The sequence below is a fragment of the Oratosquilla oratoria genome, chromosome 35 (assembly GCF_046742065.1).
Source record: "Oratosquilla oratoria isolate Oo_2021 chromosome 35, ASM4674206v1, whole genome shotgun sequence".
NCBI classification, from domain to species: Eukaryota; Metazoa; Arthropoda; class Malacostraca; order Stomatopoda; family Squillidae; genus Oratosquilla; species Oratosquilla oratoria.
The window spans coordinates 628,708-650,836 of NC_134811.1; the positions used below are offsets into that span (position 1 = coordinate 628,708).

The following is a 22,129-nucleotide window of genomic DNA, read 5'->3' on the forward strand; positions in this document are numbered from 1 at the left end:
GATGATACCCCTTACAGAGGACTTTGTAGCATGGAATTTAATGAACCATGCCCTTGGTTCAACTTCGCTGGTGGCAGGGTTCAAACCGCCATCCCTTCAACCTTTACCTCAAGTAACGATGCCCTAACCTGCTCGGCCAGCGAGCTTCCTGCGTAAAACATTTTCTCCAATTATAAAAGAATATTGTTTGATTCTTGTCTATTGAATAATAAGATTAAGAGAAAATGACACACTTGAAAGTTTGGACTTGCTGCTTACAAAAGAGCTCAATGTTACTGGCTGTATGTATGTATGTATGTATGTATGTATGCATATATGTGTATATATATATATGTATATATATATATATGTATATATAAATATGTACATATATGTGTATATATATGTATATATATATAAATATGTACACATACATACATACATATACCAAGGCTTTTTTCCCCTTCCAAGGGAGGTAGCCAAAAAGGGAAAGGCATAAAAACACTCCCACCCATTTCATCCCTAAATACACTCCACACCCCTCCCACCCTCCCTCTCATCTGAGCACCTCCTGGATGACGGGTCATCCCTGCACCCTGCCCACCGCCCTGGGTCAGAAGCAGTGTCGCAAGACACAGCACATCCACAGCAAGGCCGCTTCATTTAATCGGCGACCCCCCCTCTCCGTCCCCCCTTGCATATAAGGAGAGGACGGGGAGAAATCCCTTTGGGCTGCGTCAAAATTTACTCACACATACTACCCCACCCCCCACCCCCCTGCCCATTCCTCCTCATGCAATCACAACATCATCCATATACAACCATTCTCCACTCACCTCTGTCTTCCATCCTCTCCCTTCCTTCCTCAACAGACATTCCCCTCTTCCCCAAAGCCCCCTTCACCCCATCCATCCACCTCATCCTAGGACGTCCCCTCATGTTCACTCCCTCCACATCTGCCTTCCATACCTCTTTTACTAGTCTTTCTTCACTCATTCTTTCCATGTGTCCAAACCATCCTAATATTCTTTCATCATATATATATATATATATATATATATATATATATACATATATATATATATATATATATATATATATATATATATACACACACACACACACACCCCTTAGGAAAAAATGGTTACATAGTCCTTGAATTTCAGTTAGCAAGAGGAGATATAGGCAAGAAATTAATTATATAGAAAAGGTAGGTATAATTTCTGGAAAAAAAAATTCACAAATTTGAAGATTTTTTTTGAAGAAGCAGAAAGGGATTCATAAAAACAAGAGACATTGGAAAGAAATGAGAAACATTCATGTACTTCCACAACCTGTGTGGAAAAATATGTGCAAATTGTTGAAAAAATATATATATAATAATAATAATAATAACAATAATAAATAAATAAAAAATACATACATACTTACATATACCAAGGCTTTCTCCCCCTTACAAGGGGGGTAGCCAAAAAGGAAGAGGCATAAAATCATTCCCACCCATTCCATCCCTGAATACACTCCACACCCCTCCACCCTCCCTCTCATCTTATCACCTCCTGGATGACAGGTCATCCCTACACCTTGTCCACTGCCCTGGGTCAGAAGCAGTGTTGCAAGACACAGCACATCCACAGCAAATAAAACAAAATAAAATAAATAAATAAATAAAAATAAAAAATAGATGGGGAACTAACTCAATAAAAAATATAAGGCAGGTTTATACAATGACACAAATATGGGTCTTGGGGAAAATGAAGGAAAAGAAGAAACAACAGAATAAAGGAGGATTTTTTTTTTTGTATATAAATGCAGCAGATTCCAAAGAGAGGAAGAAGTGAAATTCTTAAAAATGTATCATTGATAAATGTAAAGATAAACCTAAACTATTATACAGGGAGTCCTCCTTATACGGTAATTCTTTATACGGTAAATTCACAGTTACAATATTTGGTAATTACTATCCTCGATTCTATTTATGATAAGAAAAATTCACAGATACGGTATCTGCTAGATATTTTGAAGAGGAAAGAGCAGGGAGAAGGTACGTCTGCCATATCCTATTATATATTATAATGGGTTCGGTATAAGGTAATTTAAATTAGAGGTAAGGTTTTCAGGAACGCATATGTACTGTATAACGAGGACTTACTGTGCAGGTTTGTCGATAGTAAACTGAGACACAGGCAAGGAATCTCCAACCTAAAGCCAGAAGGTGAGGTCTATGAAGACTCATAAACTTAAAATGAAATAAGAAACAAAAGTTTCCCATAAGCAACAAAGGAAAACAACAAAGAAAAATTAATTTGTGGTGAAAGGCATCAATTGGAATGCTGGGTTAAAATATAAATATACAAGTGAAGAAAGTATAAGCCTATAGACTACTGGAGAAAAAAAATTGAGAGTACTGGAAATGGACAAAAGCGCAGAATGTCAATGAGTTATTCAATGGAAAATGAAACAATACGCTGAAAAGGCGAAAAAGTCCTGTTAGTATTGGTCATGGATAATTTGTTACCTAAGTATATCAGTAAGATTGTAGGCAAGGCATACAGGCTGTTCAGTAGTTTTTTACTACACAGAAAGGGGAAAAAAAATAAAAAAGTAAAATGATAAAAAAAAAAAATAAATAATAATAATAATAATAAATAAATAAATCATGAACACAATCCATCCAAGCAATGGAGTGGTCCCAGCATGAAGCAAAGGTTATACACAAAAAATGCAAATATCAGCAATCAAATTGGTCCTCAGCATGGCAGTAAATCATATTAGGCAATTTGATTTGGTTTAACATCACAAACTCCCCCATATCAGGAGGCTATGACAGTGACCCTTACAGAGAATTTTGTAGTTTGGAATTTAATCAACTACACCCTTGGTTCAACTTCGCCAGCGGCAGGGTTCAAACCGCCATCCTCTTGTACTTCACTGCAAATAACGACACCCTAAACGAGTCAGCCAGTGAGCTTCCAGCCATATAAAGCTAGTTACACTAGTCAACGGAACACTTGAAATCCAACCTTTACCTTTGTCCATCCTTGAACAAGTGATTAGACACAGGTCCAACTTTGCTGTTTAGAGAGGTTCCCATTAATGAGGAACTCTCATTGGCAGAGCCTACGCTATGCCAGTTTCTCAAACAATTTCCTCCAAATAATTCTGAACAACTCACAATCTCTCTAAAAATGCATTTTTGATGATCTTTGCAACACTCTTATACACACAAACACAAGCACACACATATCAAGCACTACCATATATACTAGTCTATAGGTCGAAATCTTAAGGAAATTATTTTAGGCCAAAACCTAGGGGTCGACCTATACCCAAGTAATAATCTTGTTAGGTTGAAATCCAGACATGACAAGAAAGGCTAGGAAGAACTCTTACCTTTTCTTTAAGTTCAGAAATCAAAATATTTACCTACTAGTTACTACCAGTAAACAATGGGGACATAAAATACACGGTACGTACCAAAACATGTGAAATTCCTTCTAGATACGATAACCCCATACTGTGGTTTTACCTGTTTGTTAAAATTCTTAGCACAGGCGAGCTTATTATATCATGTATACTATTATAGTACCCATAGTTGTTTAAAAAATAATAAAATGCTGTGATATTCTCAAATTTAGGTATTTTTTTAGTTATGACCATGGGCGCAATATAGCAATAGAAAATTAATCATTAATTTTGTAAATTAAAATGCATCAATGTAATATGCAATTTTGTGGGCGGAAGTGAAAATAAAAAATACCTTGCTACAAGCAAATATGCTAATGAACGAAGTCGGTAGCATAGGATCAGGATGCCATCTTGTCGTCTGTCAATTGGCAGCCTCAGTACTTCCTTAGTACCTCGCCAGGTACATTTTCTTGAAGGAATGTTATGGAGAGGAGATACATGCATTCCTTCAAGCTGCAAGAACTTTGTATACCCCGCAAGCTGAAAGAGTGGTTGAAAAGCCCGCCAACGTCTCTCACGACGACGACAAAAAGGATGAGCTGGATGACATTTAATTGGCAGGTAATGATTTATTAAACACCGGTTAGGTTAGACGAATTTATCCTTTCATTTCTTCGATGTCGGCATCTACCATAACAAACATGGCGTACCATTTGTCCGACACAACTTTGTTACTTACGAAATCTGTTTTAGCACCTTTTATGTTTTTTATTTCCACTCACAAAATTGCATATTACCTTGATACATTATAATTTACAAGATTAATAATTAATCTTTTATTGATATACGCCCATGGTTGAAACAAAAAATTTACCCAAATTTAGCTTTCTATATGGTATATATTATTGTTACCATTACCAAAACAATGCATGGATCTCACCATCACAAAAACAAACTGTTCAGTATAGCCAACTTGTTACTGTTACAGTGACACATGGTATAATCCTAAATATTTTAACTAAAATCCACCAAAATCGTTTTCCTTGCTGTCGTCATCTTTACCACCAAACAGCTCCTCCCACTCACTTCTGTGTAGAGTATCATCATACGGATCAAATTCATCAGCCATAGGAACATCAACATCATCTTCCTCCTCCACATTATCATTAGCCTGATCATCCGCACAGTTGAGATTACAAGACTACTCTGAGACACTGTTGGTTAAAATTGTTTCTAACGAAACACGCCTAGCCAGTTTATTCCGTATACCGTACATTACTTGGTAATCTGTTCAAGTTTTTCACTCTGCTGAAATGGCAACTTCAGTGAACCTTATTAAATATTAAAATCAGTGAATTTGAAAAAAACAAACCAAAATACATCAGAATTAATGAAGTGAAAAAAACATAATAATCAATTGCTATACCAGGCAAGCCATGCCACTTCAAAGCATTAACCCCTTCCATACGGTGCCGCACACGTAGGCGTCATGGGGAGCGAGTGTATTCGCGAGGCTGCCATATCGGCGTCTTGATTATATTTATTGTAGTCGCCCCTCCATAATGACATTCTTTCTAATTCTTTTGTAATCGCATTTTCTATGGTTATCAAAATTCACGGGTGAAGAGAGAACGATCGATATAAGCAGTGACTATATTTTATGATGCGAGTATTATTACGACACGTCGTACGGCTGGCATTGGTTGCTGCCACCGAGATCTAAGTCCATGACGCCTACGTGTGCGGCACCGTATGGAAGGGGTTAAGACAGTGGAATGCTCACAGCACCAAAACAAAAACAAGCAACTCGACCTGTACATACAGTATACATACATATACCAAGGCTTTCTCCCCCTTACAAGGGAGGTAGCCCAAAAGGAAAAGGCATAAAATCATTCCCACCCATTCCATCCCTGAATACACTCCACACCCCTCCACCCTCCCTCTCATCTTAGCACCTCCTGGATGACGGGTCATCCCTGCACCTTGTCCACTGCCCTGGGTCAGTAGCAGTGTCGCAAGAAACAGCACATCCACAGCAAGGCCGCTTCATTAAATCGGCGACCTCCCCCCTCTCCGTCCCCCCATGCATAAAGGAGAAGACAGAGAGATATCCCTTCGGGCTGCATCAAAATTTGCTCACACATACTACCTCACCCCCCCCATCCCCCCGCCCATTCCACCTCATGCATCACAACATCATCCATATACAACCATTCTCCATTCACCCCTGTCTTCTGTCCTCTTCCATCCTTCCTCAAGACATTTCCCTCTTCCCCAAAGCCCCCTTCACCCCATCCATCCATCTCATCCTAGGACGTCCCTTCATGTTCACTCCCTTCACATCTGCCTTCCATACCTCTTTTACTAGTCTTTCTTCACTCATTCTTTCCATGTGTCCAAACCATCCTAATACTCTTTCATCAACCCTATCTCCCAACCCCCTTTCCACCCCTGTTCTCCTCCTCACCTCCTCATTTCTCGCTCTATCCAGCCTAGTAACCCCCATCATACTCGACCTGTACATGAGGTATATGGAAAATTCCAAATTTTTTGGCCAAAAATGGGGGATCGACCTTTACACGAAATCGACCTATAGATGAGTATATACGGTAAGTAGAAGACGTTTGTCATCCACAGAGAACAGCAACAGAAGGGCCGACTCAGATAGAAAGTGATTACTATCCTTATTTCTTAGTATAATCAGGATGCCTTACATCCCAAAGTGTAGATACCAAGCATAAGGTGAGAAGAGTTTTCATATATACAGACATACATATACCAATGGCTTTTTTCCCCCTTACAAGGGAGGTAGCCAAAGTCAAAGACATAAGCCCACTTCCACCTATTTCATCCCCACACATTCCACTCCTACTCACCACCTCTCCCTCCATCCCACTTTTCTTAGCTCCTTCTAGATGATGAATCATCCCTGCATCTCACCCACTGTCCAGGGTCAGAAGCACTGCAGCAAGACATAGCACATCCTGAACAAGGCCGCTTCATTTAATTGGTGACCCCCCTCTCCGTCCTTTCATGCATTTTCACTTGCAAAAATTGAGCAATGTTTACAATACAGCTGTAGTAAAATGACTGCTTGATTATTGCCACCTATTACATTTCACAAATTTTCTTTTCTATTTCAAGATAATTTTTCACTAATAAATAATTCATCTCTTATTACTGAATAAGTTGTATGTATAATTTTTTTCAAATATGTCATAAATATGAACACTGTTAACATATATCTTCAGTTTTTCTCCTTCGGATCTCTTCCAAGGTATGGACTACGATGGTATTGTGTTGGTTTTGGCATCCCTAGGCTTGGATTCAAAACCAAACCCTCAAACCTTGAATGACATCCATCTGAGTCATTGGAATCCAACCCTTTCGTTGACTAGTGTAAATGTGGTTTAAGGAAAGAACAGAAATATTGGAACTGCTATTATCAAAAGAAAAAAAGGAAAAAAAAAAAAAGGGAGCGACATGGTTGTATTTACATTAATGTAAGAGTGCATAAACTGGACAGAGATGCCTCTTCGGCTGGAATGGGAAAGCTCGATGAAGTCATGGATAAAAAAAGTGAAAAAGACCATGTGCCCCAAGTATATACACAAATAGTTTCCTGTACAGATATATCAACCCGTGTTGAAGCCTATGAGAGGAGAAAGTCTAATCTAAATCCACAAATGAATTTAAGGATAAGTTTGATCGATAGAGACAGAGATTGAAGACCATGAACATAGCTCCTTTCCTGTATATTACAATTGGGTTAATACAACGCAGACAAATGGCCAAAGTTTCTTCTCAGAGAGATTGATAGAAGGACCTTAGGATCACTGTTTGCTAATGTAGGGCTACATTATTATAATCAGTGAAACTTGAAGCAAATTCATGTGACTTCGGCAACCAATGTCAACCCAAACAATGGGATTAATGAAAATGAAGAGATAATTAAATGCATCCTAGGTACCCATAGCTTCACTATGAGCCTTTCACATTGATGGAACAGATATACTACTCACTGTTTGCTCAAGACAAAGATTCATAATCAGATGCCAGTCTTAAATGCTCATCATATGAGTATTCAAATAAATCAAAATCTATCCTATATTTTTCGATAAGTAATTTGATGAGATAGGAGGGAAGCTGCTTGAAGTACTGGGATGACACATCGATGTTGGTTGCTCCATCTTTAGTTGGGTTGTCCCATCTTGGCTTGATCTTCTCTGTCTGGTTGATGTATGTGATGAAGTGATGGGATTCATCATACATGTTCTCAAACCTGACAATAGAGCACATAAGTGGTTAAAGATTTCATCAGACTTTGAAACAAGGTACACTACAAAGTTCACACTCGACAATCTGGACATATCAGTAAAGTTGTCTCCAAGACAGACCTTTAAACTTAACCCCTTCCATACAGTGATGCCTACGTAGGCGTCATGAGGAGCAACTGGGTACGGGAGACTGCCATATCAGCGTCTTGATCATATTTATTGTAGTTGTACCTGCGTGACCCCCATACTCTGTAAACTGGCTTCATCATATTTTCTATGGTTATCAAAATTCACAGGTGAAAGAGAGAACGATTGATACAGCGGTGACTTTATTTTTTATAATGCGAGTATTATGACGCAACATTGTACGTCTGGCAGCTAATGCTGCCCGCGAGATTTTGGCCCGGCATGAAGTGGTTAATACTCCAACCCCCCCACTCTTATTCCCAGACATTAGCCCCACAAAATATTATATCTCAAGAGAAATAAGAATTAAACTGATGACATGCTTGCTTTCAAGACACCATTCAGCACCAAACTGACCCAGATGGAACCACCACATTGAAGAAACCATGCACCTCATTCTACAATATCCCACACTAACACTACTTTTACAACAACACAATATTTCTTCCCAGAGCAACTTATGAGCCTGCCCAGTGGCCACTGACAGTCCCCTGGGAGCAGTGGGTTTCCTGGAAAAGAGATCCGAGGCAACAGACTGACTGACTTGACGATAAAGCTACGATCTGCAAGTTCCCTCAAGACCAAAGTAATATAACTGTGACAACATCTCAAGTTTGACAAGAATGTACTTCAACTCCTTTGAAACGGTGATGCACGTCGGAGACTTTTGTTCCAATTAAGAACAGATTACTTCACGCAACTGAAGGGGTGGACACCTGGAAAGATGTTCATTGACCAAGACTTAGCCTAGTCAGAGTTAGCCATCTCAACTACATAAAATTGCATACTCTTAGCCAGAACAAAATCTATTATGCTACAAAGGGTTTATGAGGAAAGAAATCTCAAACAGCAAAACCTACTTATACAAATGAAGTTGCATTACAATATTTTTACATAGATTAATGTGGCAGATAAAGGATGGGTGTATACTTTGACTAGGCTGCCCAGTTAGCAGTTAGATGATATATACAGGTACTCCTCGTTTAACGACCTACTCGGTTAGCGACGACGCGGAGTTACGACGGGCTTTATGACAGACGTTTAACGTAAATCTTCCGAAGTTACGACGTCGTGTACAATAATTAAGTTGGCTAAGGCAAATTTGTATGATGTTATAATTGAACTTGTACGGTGGATATTAGCTGTGAGGTAAAGTGTTCTGAAGCTTAGGTCTACATTACCATCCTGCAAGCTGCAAAAACTACCTGGGGTACAGTATATACCGGTAGTGGTAAATTTTCAGTTTCGACCATGGGCGCAATATAGCAATAGAAAATTAATGATTAATTTTGTACATTATAATGTATCAAAGTAATATGCAATTTTGTGAGCGGAAAAAAAAAAAAAAGGTGCTAAAACAAATTTCGTAAGTAACGAAGTCATGTCGGACGAATGGTACACCATGTTTGTTATGATAGATGCCGATGTCAAAGAAATAAAAGGATGATGAATTTGTCTAACCAAAACTAAACTAACCTGACCTGTGTTTGATAAATCATTACCTGCAAATTAAATGTCATCCGGCTCGTTGTCGTTGTCATGAGAGACGTTGGCAGACGACAAGATGGCGTCCCAATCCTATGCTACCGACTTCGTTCATTAGCATATTTTCTTGTAGCATGGTATTTTTTACTTTCATTTCCGCCCACAAAATTGCATATTACGTTGATACATTTTAATTTACAAAATTAATAATTAATTTTCTATTGCTATATTGCGCCCATGGTCGAAACTAAAAAAATACCCTGGTATTCAATATGGAATGTCAGCATACATGGATTTGGTCATATACAGTAATTTCAGGAACCTAACCACCGCAAATAAACAGTAAATAAAGCTTTAATGTACTGTATAAAAGAGGGAAAATACACGAAAATAAAGATACATGTATTGCTGGACATTGTACATACAGTACATGTACGTATATGTATACACTTTTGCTTAACGACCAATTCGGTTAACGACGGCGCGCTGGTCCCAATTGTCGTCGTTAAACCAGGAGTGGTTGTGTATATATTTATATATATATATATATATATAGAGAGAGAGAGAGAGAGAGAGAAAGAAGAGAGGAGAGAGAAAGAGAGAAGAGAAAGAAAGACAAAGGGAGAGAGAGAGAGAGAGAGAGAGAGAGAGAGAGAGAGAGAGAGAGAGAGAGAGAGAGAGAGGAGAGGAGAGAGATGAGAAAAGAGAGGAGAGAGGAGGAGAGGAAAGAGAGAGAGAGAGAGAGAGAGAGAGATGATAGAAGAGAGATGAGAGAGGCTTATTCTGTGTTGGTACTGTTTCAATGCTGGATGATGTCCTTGCAATCATGCCAGTGTTGTTCTTATAATTTAGTAAATAAAAAAAATAAATAAATGAAAAAAAAAGTCACAATACTTGCAGACAGTTCCTACTGGTCACAATACTCACCTGAGTATGAAGTCATAGTTGATGTAACAGAGGGAGCAATGAAGGTTATACGGGCGCCAGTGTTCGTCATCAACACGGACTGTGACGACATACTTGACAAATTCAATGAAGGTCGGACCCAAAGGATTTGCGTACGGGTTGTCACGTAGAGCAATAAGATCTTTTGTCCGTGGGTTATTTACATAGTCCTTCACTTGGCGCAACAGTGTCCTTCCCTGCCGAGTAAAGATGAATTTTCTCAAAACTCTACAAGAATCTTTCCATTCTTGGGAAAGATATATTTTCTCAAAAATATATACATAAGCCAGTATATATATATATATTTTAGGACGTATTGACATATAAGGGTACACAAGAATAAAGATACACACAAATCAGAAGAGATGACATGAGATGAAGAGCTGATCACCACTCCTAAATCACGGGACACTCATAGCAGTTGTAAAATGACGAAAGGAGCACCTCAGGGTGATCTATAGTCTAGTTCATGAATATGAGGTCTATCACTTATGGTACATGTAGCAAAAGGCACTTACATAGGGGTAAACTGAACAAAACTAAAAAAATCTCACAATAGCAAAAATGCATTGATGACAAAAGAACCCACCAATAAGCATGAGATTGAATTTGAAGGATTTTCAAAAAAGATATGCAAGATAAATCAAATAAAAGTGTTAGAATGGCAATGATTGACGGAACCAACTTCCAGATTATAATAAAACAGGTACAGAACAGTCCTATGAGAAATAGTTTTGGATCAGGAATCCAAATTTCCAGAGCTTGAAACAAAACTAGTTTGAAAAATCCCAGAATACTACTCTTATTTCCAAAATAGGACAATAAAGAAAACATTGAATCAAAGATGACTAAAATACTATATTGAATATGAGTTCAAGTTACTATTGGTTGACAAGGATATTGTCGTCTTGGAAGTTAGCAAACAAGTACAAATTCATGAATACATGGATCAGAAAAGATGTTACTGAAGAAGAATTATAACAAGGGAGTTTGTAAATGATGCCAAGGTTAATAAGAACAGAACTGAACAAGAGGCAACAGTTTATGCGAGAGGGTTTTAAACTACAACCCAGAAATTATCAAAAGTGAGTGAGAAACAGAGAGAAAGAAAGAGAGAGAGAGAGAGAGAGAGCAAAACTGCAGGAGACCAGGTAAGAAAATAAAAACCTGCATATGTAAATATGGATGGCTTACTATCAACCATGTAGGAAAATGATGTTCACTGAAAATGAAGTTCTCCTGGTTGAAATCTATGATAATTTTGTTGATTTTAAGAAAGAATATAGTTCTCTCTATTTAGAATACCTAAAATTTGAAAGCCATTCAGAGCCAAAAAAATCAGGCAACCCGCTTCTGAATAAGAAGAATTTTGATGTATTTCCAAATATTTCTATGGGTTTTTTTCCTTCCAAATGGTAAGGATTTCTGAACATACAGAACTGTATTTACTTAACTGTATCTACTTAACTGTAGTACACAAGAAAGTAGCAATACTTATGGGGTCCTGTCTCTTACTTTTTAACTTATTATACCTAGCTTTAAATTCATGTATGGTTCCAACCCGGACTATATCCTTATTTTCCAATTATCATACTTAGATTTAAATTTAGGTATTGTTCCAGCAGCTTGGGCTATAGTGCCTTCTAAGCTATTCCAAGTGTTTATGCATCTGTATGGAAAACTATCTATTCACACGTCTTTACATTTAATCAGTAGTATCATACCTGTGAAGTTGATATGGAAGACGGCAGAGTTCTGAAGCGACGCACCATGGTTTCCCCATAGCGCCGATAATAGAAGTCCTTCTTGGCATCCTCGAATTTGTCTCTGTAGCAGGAAACTAACCTCTCAAATGGGTGGCGCACCACAATAAACCTTGTTGTTCCCTCAGTCATCTAAAAGGGAAACAAAAATTAATAAATACTGAAGCTCTTAGGATTTCAGGCAAATGGCTATAGAATACATTATTTCTGGAAGATGTCACTGTGTATCTTCATGACACCAGTACCAGCTATAGCTCCCGCCACTGTACACCCCTAAGGAGGTACTGAATTTATTGGTTTTGTGGCATCCCTATAGCCCAGCATTCCGTTTTATACTGGAAACTAATTTCCACTCAAAAAAGAAATGCTGATCTGTTCTCAACTTCTACTACCCCTCCTTGGACTAATGACAGGCACTTGCATGTGGCGGTCCTGTACAATAAGCATCTGAGAATCATTTCCCTGCAACTGGTCTTCAAAAACCGTCAATACCCTGAACTCCACCAAAGGCCTGACACTCTGTCCCAACTCCCAGACCCCATGCCCAATTTTGACTGCACTTCCTCCATCTTTTCACACAGAACAAGCCAATAACTGGCAATGGCTTCCTTCTTGCTACTTCTGTATGCCAATGACACAGAAAATACCACATTAATACAACACAAACAACACTGATGTTTCTTCCCAGAAAGATCCATAAAAGGGCCCATAGAATTTTGCCAGCCGCTTTGTGCCTGTGAGTTTTCAGTCAGCGAAGGGAACAGTGACAGGTTCCTGCATGTAGTGGTCCTGCAAGATGGAAAGTGAAGCTACCCACTTTCAAAACCCATCAACCCCCCTCATTTCCATCAGGAGATGCAGTTTTCACTTGGTGACACTCGGTCACTGGACAGTGCCCAAGATCTTTTAAGTTCAACTGTATAACTTAGCCTATTTTCACACATGGAGAGCTGCCAGCCAGTGACAAGTTTCCTCTCCTTACCATTTTCAGCTGGTGACACAGAAACAGTCTCACATTAATACAACACAGACAACAGTGGAGCTGCAGGTTTTCCCACTTAGTGAAACTCAAGACAACAATTGATTCAGTCAGTAAAACTCAAGGTGACAATTATCATCACAACTACCCCTTTCTGCCACCTACCTTCAGTCTCTACTTTACCACCCCTACAATTTTTCTTCAATTTGCCTTAGTGTCATACTTCTTCCATTGGACAAGAGCCCTAAAATCCTGGGACTCACTTTTGATATTCACATCTCCTTCAGCACACACATCAAGGACCTAACAGTGAAAATCAATAAGAAAACAAAACATACCAAGATCAGTAAGAAGCAAAGGTTTTGGGTCAGCAGAAAGACATTCTAATTACAGCACACAAATGGCTCATGAGAAACACACTCCATTATACCTCCCTGCATGGTTCCCTACAATCAAGAAAACAAAGATACCCTCCAAACAACACAGAGCAAAGCAATATTATAATGAGAGGAAGCACTAAAACCACTTCATCAAAGCATCTACGCAAAAACCAAAACACCTGAAACAGCACATGAGAATGATAAGCACACAGCTTTGGGCAAGAGCTCTCAATCCCACCACCATAACATAAACACAACCTTTCTATCTGTTTATCTATCTATATACCAAGGGCTTCTTCTCCCCCACCATCCTTGTTGTCCCTCTCATCTTAGCTCCTCTTGGATAAGGGGTCATCCCCGTCACCTGCCCACTGTGGTGTAGCGTGTCACACAGTGACATGGTTAGTTATGCAAGCGTGTCACACAATGTTCAGTGTAGTGGCATGTAAGCCTATACTGCTGTGCTGAGGCACACATCGTAGCACTCGGATGCTGTTGCAAGCATCATAGCATGCCAATGCCATATATGATGTAATTATGCCCAGAGTACAGGTCTACTATGTATAATAATAAATGGCCAAATTACCACCTGGCAACACTGCACGCCCAGGAAATGAGATCACGTCCTGCGGGTAAGGTGTAATGCCAGTCACTCTGTCGTTGCTTATTGTGTTGCACCACGGCATTTTGTGTAGTCCTACAGAACTTTCTAATAACTACTTTAAACCATTAGAAACACATGTTTCACTGTCACCCCCTACAGTAAAGACACAACACCCACTCCCTGGGTCAGAAGCAATGCAGTAAGACACAGCACATCAACAGCAGGGCTGCTTCACTTACACAGCAATGCCCTCCCCTCTCCATCCCCTCATGCAGAAAATAAAGATGGGGACAAATCATTTCAGGCTTTGTCAAAATATCATCCATACACAACATATAAACACAACCAACAAAAAGAAAACTTAGTACTCAAACATCTACAAAAACCTACCTCACACCACAACCTTAAAAATACATAAACACTTGGATCATAAAACATACACTCTAAGAATGACCACCACACTCTCTACTCCACATACCTCCTCTAGACATCACCCCTGCAGAGAAATCCCTCACACTCCCATGTTATAACCATATTAGCGCAATTACACTCATGCCACTATCCAGCTTTAAGACAATGCCAAGAGAACAGGCCTGGCCACAGAAGCAAAATGCCTCAGGTACAATCACTGTATACAAGACAATGAACACAGCATCCTACGCTTCCCTACGCTACCCTTACCGAGATAACTTGAAGTTACTTGTGGGCCAACCCAGTGGCTAGGTGCTGCAGTGTCCAGTTTTCAAGCTGTTACATTAAGTGTCAAGATAGAGAGATACAGATAGACAGATAGATAGAGAGAGAGAGAGAGAGAGAGAGAGAGAGAGAGAGAGAGAGAGAGAGAGAGAGAGAGAGAGAGAGAGAGAGAGAGAGAGAGAGAGAGAAAACATACATACATACATATACCAAAGGCTTTTTCCCCCTTACAAAAAAAAAAAAAAAAAAAAAAAAAATCCCAAGAAGACAGATGGCCGTTATCCAACACTAAGTGGACACACACAACCCCATCTCCTCAAAGAGGCCACAGGTCTTCTAAATTAAAGACCTGGGGCAATAGATTGAATGATTGATCCAATGACCATTACTTGTTACCTGGGAGCTGTAGGCCCTGTAAGTGAGACACATGGTAATGGATTCATCTATTCTATTCTATTTTACTTTATTTCCTTTTTTATGACACAAGAATTCCATTATTCAATTCAATTCTTACTAAAGTAACTTCTAATGCTACAATCTATTCCACAGTTATTTAAATGGTAACACATGCTCCTGGGTAATTGAAATCAATAAATTTGTTTCCCCAAATCTCTCTTGCTGGAGACCCACAGCTGCAATGCAATTGGCAATGGGCACCAGAGAAGCCTTTAGATTACTCGGGAAAGAATAGTGTGTGGCTGCCCATGGATAATGTGGGGCAGTACAGAATTAGTAGCTCAGTGTCTTCTGAGCCATGGCTTTACCTAGGAAAGCTTGATTCTGCAGCAAGGCCTATTCTGTGCAGGTACTGTCTTAGAACTGAATGTTGGTCTGATTGAACATGCTAGTGTGGTTCTTGCTTCTCCTGAGAGTGACTTTCCTGTAGGTTTGATGTCTGGGGGCGGGTGAGGGTGAGGGTAGGGTTTGGTGGAGTATTGAGTTTGGTGGTCTGTTTTTGAAGAGCTTGTTTTGTTATCCGGGTGTGAATATTTTTTTGAGTGAATGTAATGTATGATACAGGTGGTGATGGTAATTTGGTTTAACATCACAAACTCCCGCTTATCAGGAGGCTTGATATGTTGTCGTATACGTCTGAGTAGTATGCTAGTAGCTGTGCATGTGTGATTCAATGAGACAGCTGAGCAAGGCAATTAGAAAATTCATATTAGCATTTAATGATTGTTTAAGTGTACACAATGTACTATACAGGTACCAAAGGCTCTTTCCCCCATTGTAGAGAAAGTAGTTAAGTCAAAGCACACAAAAAGAAGGATATAATTAAAACAGAAAATTCAAGGAGCAGTGACTAACATGGTTCCAGATCTTGTTGATAAAGCAGCTATATCTGTATACCAAGGGCTTCTTCCACCATATAAGGATAGAGGATAAAATGTATGGCAATCATATTCATGAACTCTCTACGTAGGTAACTGTATGAACAAAGGAGAATGTCTCATATTTACAAAATATGCATCAATAGAGCTTATGTCTGCCAGGGAACTGCTATTTTCTCCCCGTGACAATTGCTTCATGATGATGTGCAAAACTTGCGCCAAATGCTAATTAATAATTGGTACTCGGAATATCAACTTTGATGGAGTAACTAGGAACTTGTTAGGGCAAAGTGTTTGTGCTCAGATGGGAGAGATAATCTCCTGATACCCATCTATTCATCATCACCCCTCCCATCTTAGCACCTTGTGCATTAAATCCTCAACGTCCCCTGCCACATCGCACAGATCAAAGGTAATGCAGCATGACACTACTTCTGCAGCATAGTCCAACAGCATGAGCTACTATACCCACAACCATTTTATCATATGGCAGCTCCCCATGCTCCTCACCACCTCATGTATATAATCATGCATACATATACCAATGGCTTTTTTCCCCTTACAAAGGAGGTAGCAAAAGTCAAAGGCCTAAATCCACTCCCACCCATTTCATCTGTAATATATATATAAATATATATATATATATATATATATATATATATATATATGTATATATATATATATATATATATATATATATATATATATATATATAGTCAACTCTCAATTACGCAAGGGTTACATTCCTGGAGACGTTGTGTTAATCAGAAACAACAAAACACACATTCTTTGTATTTATTTGTAGTACACAGTTATTTATTCTATGTGTGCACTCGTCACCAGCCACTCTCCGCCTCACTCGCCTCTTCCTCCGAATCCCGGGCACTCGTCGTTAAAAATTAGTTTACCATTAAATGTAGGTTGGTGACACCATTTTCTTTTTGTTTTGGTGTAGAACAGAAAACGAGAGTTTACAATCTCTAAATTATTCATTTCTCTGTAACAATTTTTCAAGTTTTATGACTTATAATCACAGTCCATACATTTAAAAATTAATTTACCATTAATTGTGGGTTGGTAACACCGTTTTCTTTTTTGTTTTGGTGTAGAACAGGAAACGAGAGTTTACAATCTCTAAATTATTCATTTTTCTGTAACAATTTTTCAAGCTTTTATGACTTATTATCACGATCCTCACCTTTAACACAGACACTTCCACTCACAGTGTGGGCTAGTTCAGACTGAGATCAAAACAGCGCGTGGGAGACTAACCACGCGGAGGCCCTCTCTCTCAGTGCTCTTACCGCCAAATTAAAATTGTGTTAAATCAAAATTGTCGTGTTATTTAAAAAAAATTCCTTAAAAATTAACTTGTGTTAAATCAAAAACGCATTAGTTACCGGTAAACTCATGTTAATTGAGAGTTGACTGTGTATATATATATATATATATATATATATATATACATATATATATACACACACACACACTTTCGCCGGATGGACGGCGAAGATTGGAGTTCCGAAAAAAAAAAAAAAAAAAAAAAAAATTATGTGGATCTCAATGTCAAGGAAGTACCTTATTGTATTTATAGGGAAGGGGAAAGCTCGTGGTGTAGTGGGAAAGTGAGGAAAAAGGAGAAGGGGAGGGATTACTGAGGGAAATAGAAGGAAATGAGGAAGTAGGGGACTTGGTCCAGGCAGGCAGACGCCATATAAACAAACGTCAATTTAGTGACGATGAAGGGACTAACAAAAATGTAAAGATTAGAAATATAGATAAGAGCAGCACAATGGAAGGTGAGGATAATAATTTCCAAGGATTTAATGAGGGGGGGGATACCAACCTCCCCCGATTAGCAAGACTAGAGGAAAAACGAAAAAATGACCAAACACTGGGAGAGTAGGTTCAGTAAAATGGCAGAGATTGTGCAGAAAGTTGACAAATTGGAAGAATTAGTGAAGGTGAACAAAAACCTAACTAAAGAAATAGAAGAATTAAAAAAACAGTTAAAAGAAGTAAAAGATGAGAATGAGGAATTAAAGAAGAACAAAGAGAATAAAGAGTCCATAGCAAAAGAAGCACAGGGTTGGAAAAAAATCCAAGAGAACAGTAAAGTTGCATTTACTGACATAATTAAACAGCAAATGAAAGAACAAACTGAAGACTCAGTTATTAAAGTGATGAGACAGAAGGAGAATATAGTAAGAGACTTAGAAGATAAAAAGTAATGTATAATTATATTAGGAATGGAAGAGAAGTATGATCTTAATAGAACCACAAGAATCAACGTGGAAAAAGAAAAAGTAAGCAGTTTACTAGAATTAGTTCAGGAAGATGAACCTGAAATCATGAAACAAATTGAAGAGATGTTTAGACTCTGAAAGTATAGTACAGATAAGACCAGGCCAATTAAGATTAAATTCAGGTCACAAACGACAGCAGAGAATATCTTAGGAAAAACAGGGAAACTAGCAGCAAGTGAACAATATAAAAAGGTATGGATAAAAAGAGAAATGAATAAAGAGGAAAGAGAGGAGGAAATAAGGAAAAGACATGAAGCTAAGGAAAAAAACGAGAACAGAACAGAGTCAGAAAAAGAGAAATTCTATTGTAGAGTAGTGAATACGAAAGTAAGGAAATGGGACATACTAGAGAAAAACAAAAGGGAAACAGAAAATACAATGGAAGTAGCAGAAAATTAAAAGTGTCTTACACAAATATAGATGGATTAATAACAGGATTGAATGAGCTGAATGATTATCTGAAGGAAAAAGAACCGGACATAATGGGAATTGTAGAAACAAAATTAAAAGGTCCACTACCACCCAACAGTGTAGGACATAATGCATAAAATTATTGGATTAGAAACAGAGAGAAAAAACAAGGGGGTGGAGTTATGTTCCTGACTAAGGATATAAACATGAGGTGTGTCACATATGGAAAGAATACAGTAGAGATGATTATGATCGAAGTGGAAGACAGAGATAAGAAGAGCAGAAAGTTTGTAATAAACTATGTGCCTCCAAAAACAGCCTCATGGGAAGAGAGTGAACATAAAAGTATGTTAGAAGACACAAGGATAACATTAAATAAGATAATGGAAGATGGAGGAAGAATAGTTATAATGGGTGACTTTAATTGCAAAGAAGTCTGCTGGGAAGAGACGACAGTAAAGGGTGGAGACGACTCATGGAGAAATGTTCTACTCAAGATGATTATCAACCATACAATGACACAATGGATACAAGAGAACACTAGGTATAGAAATGAAGAACCATCAAGACTAGACACAATAATCACATCTGAACCTAAAATTGTGGAAAAGATTGAATATAAGATGCCAATAAGTAAAAGTGACCACATATTGATTGAACTGGAACTAAATTAGGAGAAATACATGAAAAGAAATGAACAATATAGAAAAGGAGGAATGATGTATGAAAAAACAAATTTTGATAAAATAAGAGAATTCTTTCAAAATGAAAACTGGGAAAGAATATACAAAGAAGAAATAAGAGTGGAAGAGAAATGGAATATTTTGACCAAAAATGATAAAAAAGGAGTGGAAAAGTATGTCCCAAGACAAAAACAAGAAAAAGAATATGTAAAGTGCTGGTACAACAAAAGTTGTAGAGAGTTAAAAGACAAAAGAGATAAAGCTTGGACCAAATTGAAGCAAGACAAAAGACCTGAAAAAGGAAAATATATACTTGTTATAGAAATGAATATGTACAAGTGCGCAGAGGAAAAGAGAAAATATGAAAAAGATGTCATAGAAAAATGTAAAGATCAACCAAAACTATTTTACAGATTTGTAAACAATAAACTGAAAAACAAACAAGATTTAGAGAAATTAAGACAAGGAGGAGTTGAATACACAGAGGAAATAGAAATGGCAGAAGTTATGAACAAGCATTTTAAATCAGTGTTTACAAGGGAGATCATACAACCTGGGGAGATTGAATGGAAAGAGAAAGTCCCCCCTATGAAAGAAATAGAAGTAACAAAGAATGAAATATTAACACACTTGAGTAATCTTGATGTCAGAATATCGCATGGACCAGATGAAATAGCAAACTGGATTTTGAAAGAATGCAGGAATGAACTGGCAGACAAAATACACAGCATAATAAACAGTTCCTTGAAAGAAGGAAATGTTCCAAAAGATTGAAAAAAAGCAAATATAGTACCTATATATAAAGGGGGAAATAAAGAAGACCCTACCAACTATAGACCAATCTCTCTAACAAGTACAATAGCAAAAATTTGTGAAAGAATTGTCAAAAGTAGATGGGTAAAATATTTAGAAAAAACAATGTGCCAATTTGGATTCAGACAAGGACGATCATGCATCACCAATTTAATATGTTTCTATTCAAGGCTAATAGATATAATACAAGAAAGAGATGGATGGGCTGATTGTGCATTTCTATACCTAAAAAAAGCTTTTGACAAAGTACCACATAAGTTGCTTAAGAAATTAGAAACTGAAAGAGGAATACAGGGCAAACTGCTTAAATGGATGGAAGAATTTTTGCAAGAAAGAAAGATGAGAGTAGTGATATGAGACAAACACTCAAATTGGGATGAAGTAATAAGTGGTGTTCCACAAGGAACAGTTCTGGCCCCAATAATAGTTGCTGTATTAATGATATGGATGAAGAAATTGAAAGTTATATGAGCTTCTTTGCAGATGATGCAAAACTATTAAAAAAAGTGAACATGGAAGAAGATTGTGAGTCACTACAGAGAGATCTAAATAAAGTATGGGAATGGAGTAGGAAGTGGGAGATGGAGTTCAACACTAAAAAGTGTAGTACAATGGAATTTGGAAAAAGCAAAAACAGAATAACAGGATCATATAAATTGGGAGAAGAAGGAATAAAAAAAGTTGAAAATGAGAAGGACCTGGGAGTCATTGTTATGAATAATATGTCACCTGAGAAACATATAAATAAGATTTTTGGAGAAACTTATAATTTAATAAGAACAATCAAAGTGGCATTTACATACCTGGATGAAGAAATGGTGAAGAAAATACTAATCACTGATAAAACCAAGATTGGAATATGCAGCAACGATGTGGTCACTAAGTACAAAAAAATGTATAACAAAACTTGAAAGAATACAAAGAGCAATTACAAAATTGGCACCAACACTCTCAAAACTATCATATGAAGAGAGACTAACAAAACTTGAGCTACAGACACTACAGCAAAGAAGAGAGAGAGGAGATTTGATAGCTATTTACAGAATCATGAAAGGCATAGAAATTATTGATAGAGAGGATCTAATAAAATGGGATGATAGAAATACAAGAGGACACGGAAAGAAAATCAACAAAGACAGCTATAGAAGAGATCTGAAAAAGAACAGCTTTCCTCACAGAGTAATAGACAGTTGGAACAAGTTAGATGAGAAAGTGGTGTGTGCAAAAACAATACATGAATTTAAAAATAGTTTAGATAAAATGAGATATGAAGACGGGATGCCACGAGCATAGCTCCCCTTCCTGTAAAATACAACTAGGTAAATACACTTTCCACTGTTCCTTGGTCAACAGACATTCCTCTTTCTCTCAACTTATTTCATCCACTACTAATAATTTACTATTACATTAATGATAATAAAATAACAATAACATCAAAACCATAATAATAACAATGAAGATAATGATAATAATACAGCTACTAATGCTACAAATGTTGGTACCACTACCAATTCTACTTACCATTGGTCCTGCCAGGTTTGAGATCTTTGGGAAGACCTGTCGAATCACAGGCTGCAATTCCATGGTTTTATTTTCATTCCAAGCTTCATTTAGGAGAAGAAGACTGATGCTCCACGAAGTGCTGGCAGCCTTGAAGACTGGGCAGAAGGATAGGAAGTGTTTCCTGTTAGAGAGTGTGGAGATCTTTCAGAAGGGAAATTTGCAAGTTGAGCTCATGGCCAGGGAATTCAGATATGAGGAAAAGATATCAGAATTAGTGAAACTATTGTTCAATGACTACAGACATGGGCTTATGCTCTATACTCATGGGTTATTTCCATCTTGGTGTTTGGTCTAACAGCTACTGTAAACCTCAA

The 22,129-nt window shown here is 37.8% G+C and overlaps 1 protein-coding gene across 5 annotated transcripts in view; it reads right to left on the bottom strand.

Annotated features, from left to right (window-relative positions):
- Window positions 1-558: 558 nt before the first annotated feature.
- The window catches only part of LOC143018454 (carbohydrate sulfotransferase 11-like), a 93,685-nt gene continuing 72,114 nt past the window's right edge, over window positions 559-22,129 (bottom strand). For 3 of the 5 annotated variants that reach the window (XM_076173813.1, XM_076173812.1, XM_076173814.1), the window contains 4 exons: window positions 21,774-21,936; window positions 12,008-12,178; window positions 10,266-10,480; window positions 559-7,672 (listed from right to left, as the gene is read on the bottom strand). In XM_076173813.1, the coding sequence (XP_076029928.1) occupies window positions 7,420-7,672; window positions 10,266-10,480; window positions 12,008-12,178; window positions 21,774-21,936 (802 nt within the window). In that variant the 3' untranslated portion in view covers window positions 559-7,419. The remainder of the gene's footprint in view (window positions 7,673-10,265; window positions 10,481-12,007; window positions 12,179-21,773; window positions 21,937-22,129) is intronic. The other 2 variants (XR_012965745.1, XM_076173815.1) reach the window with 2 other exon arrangements.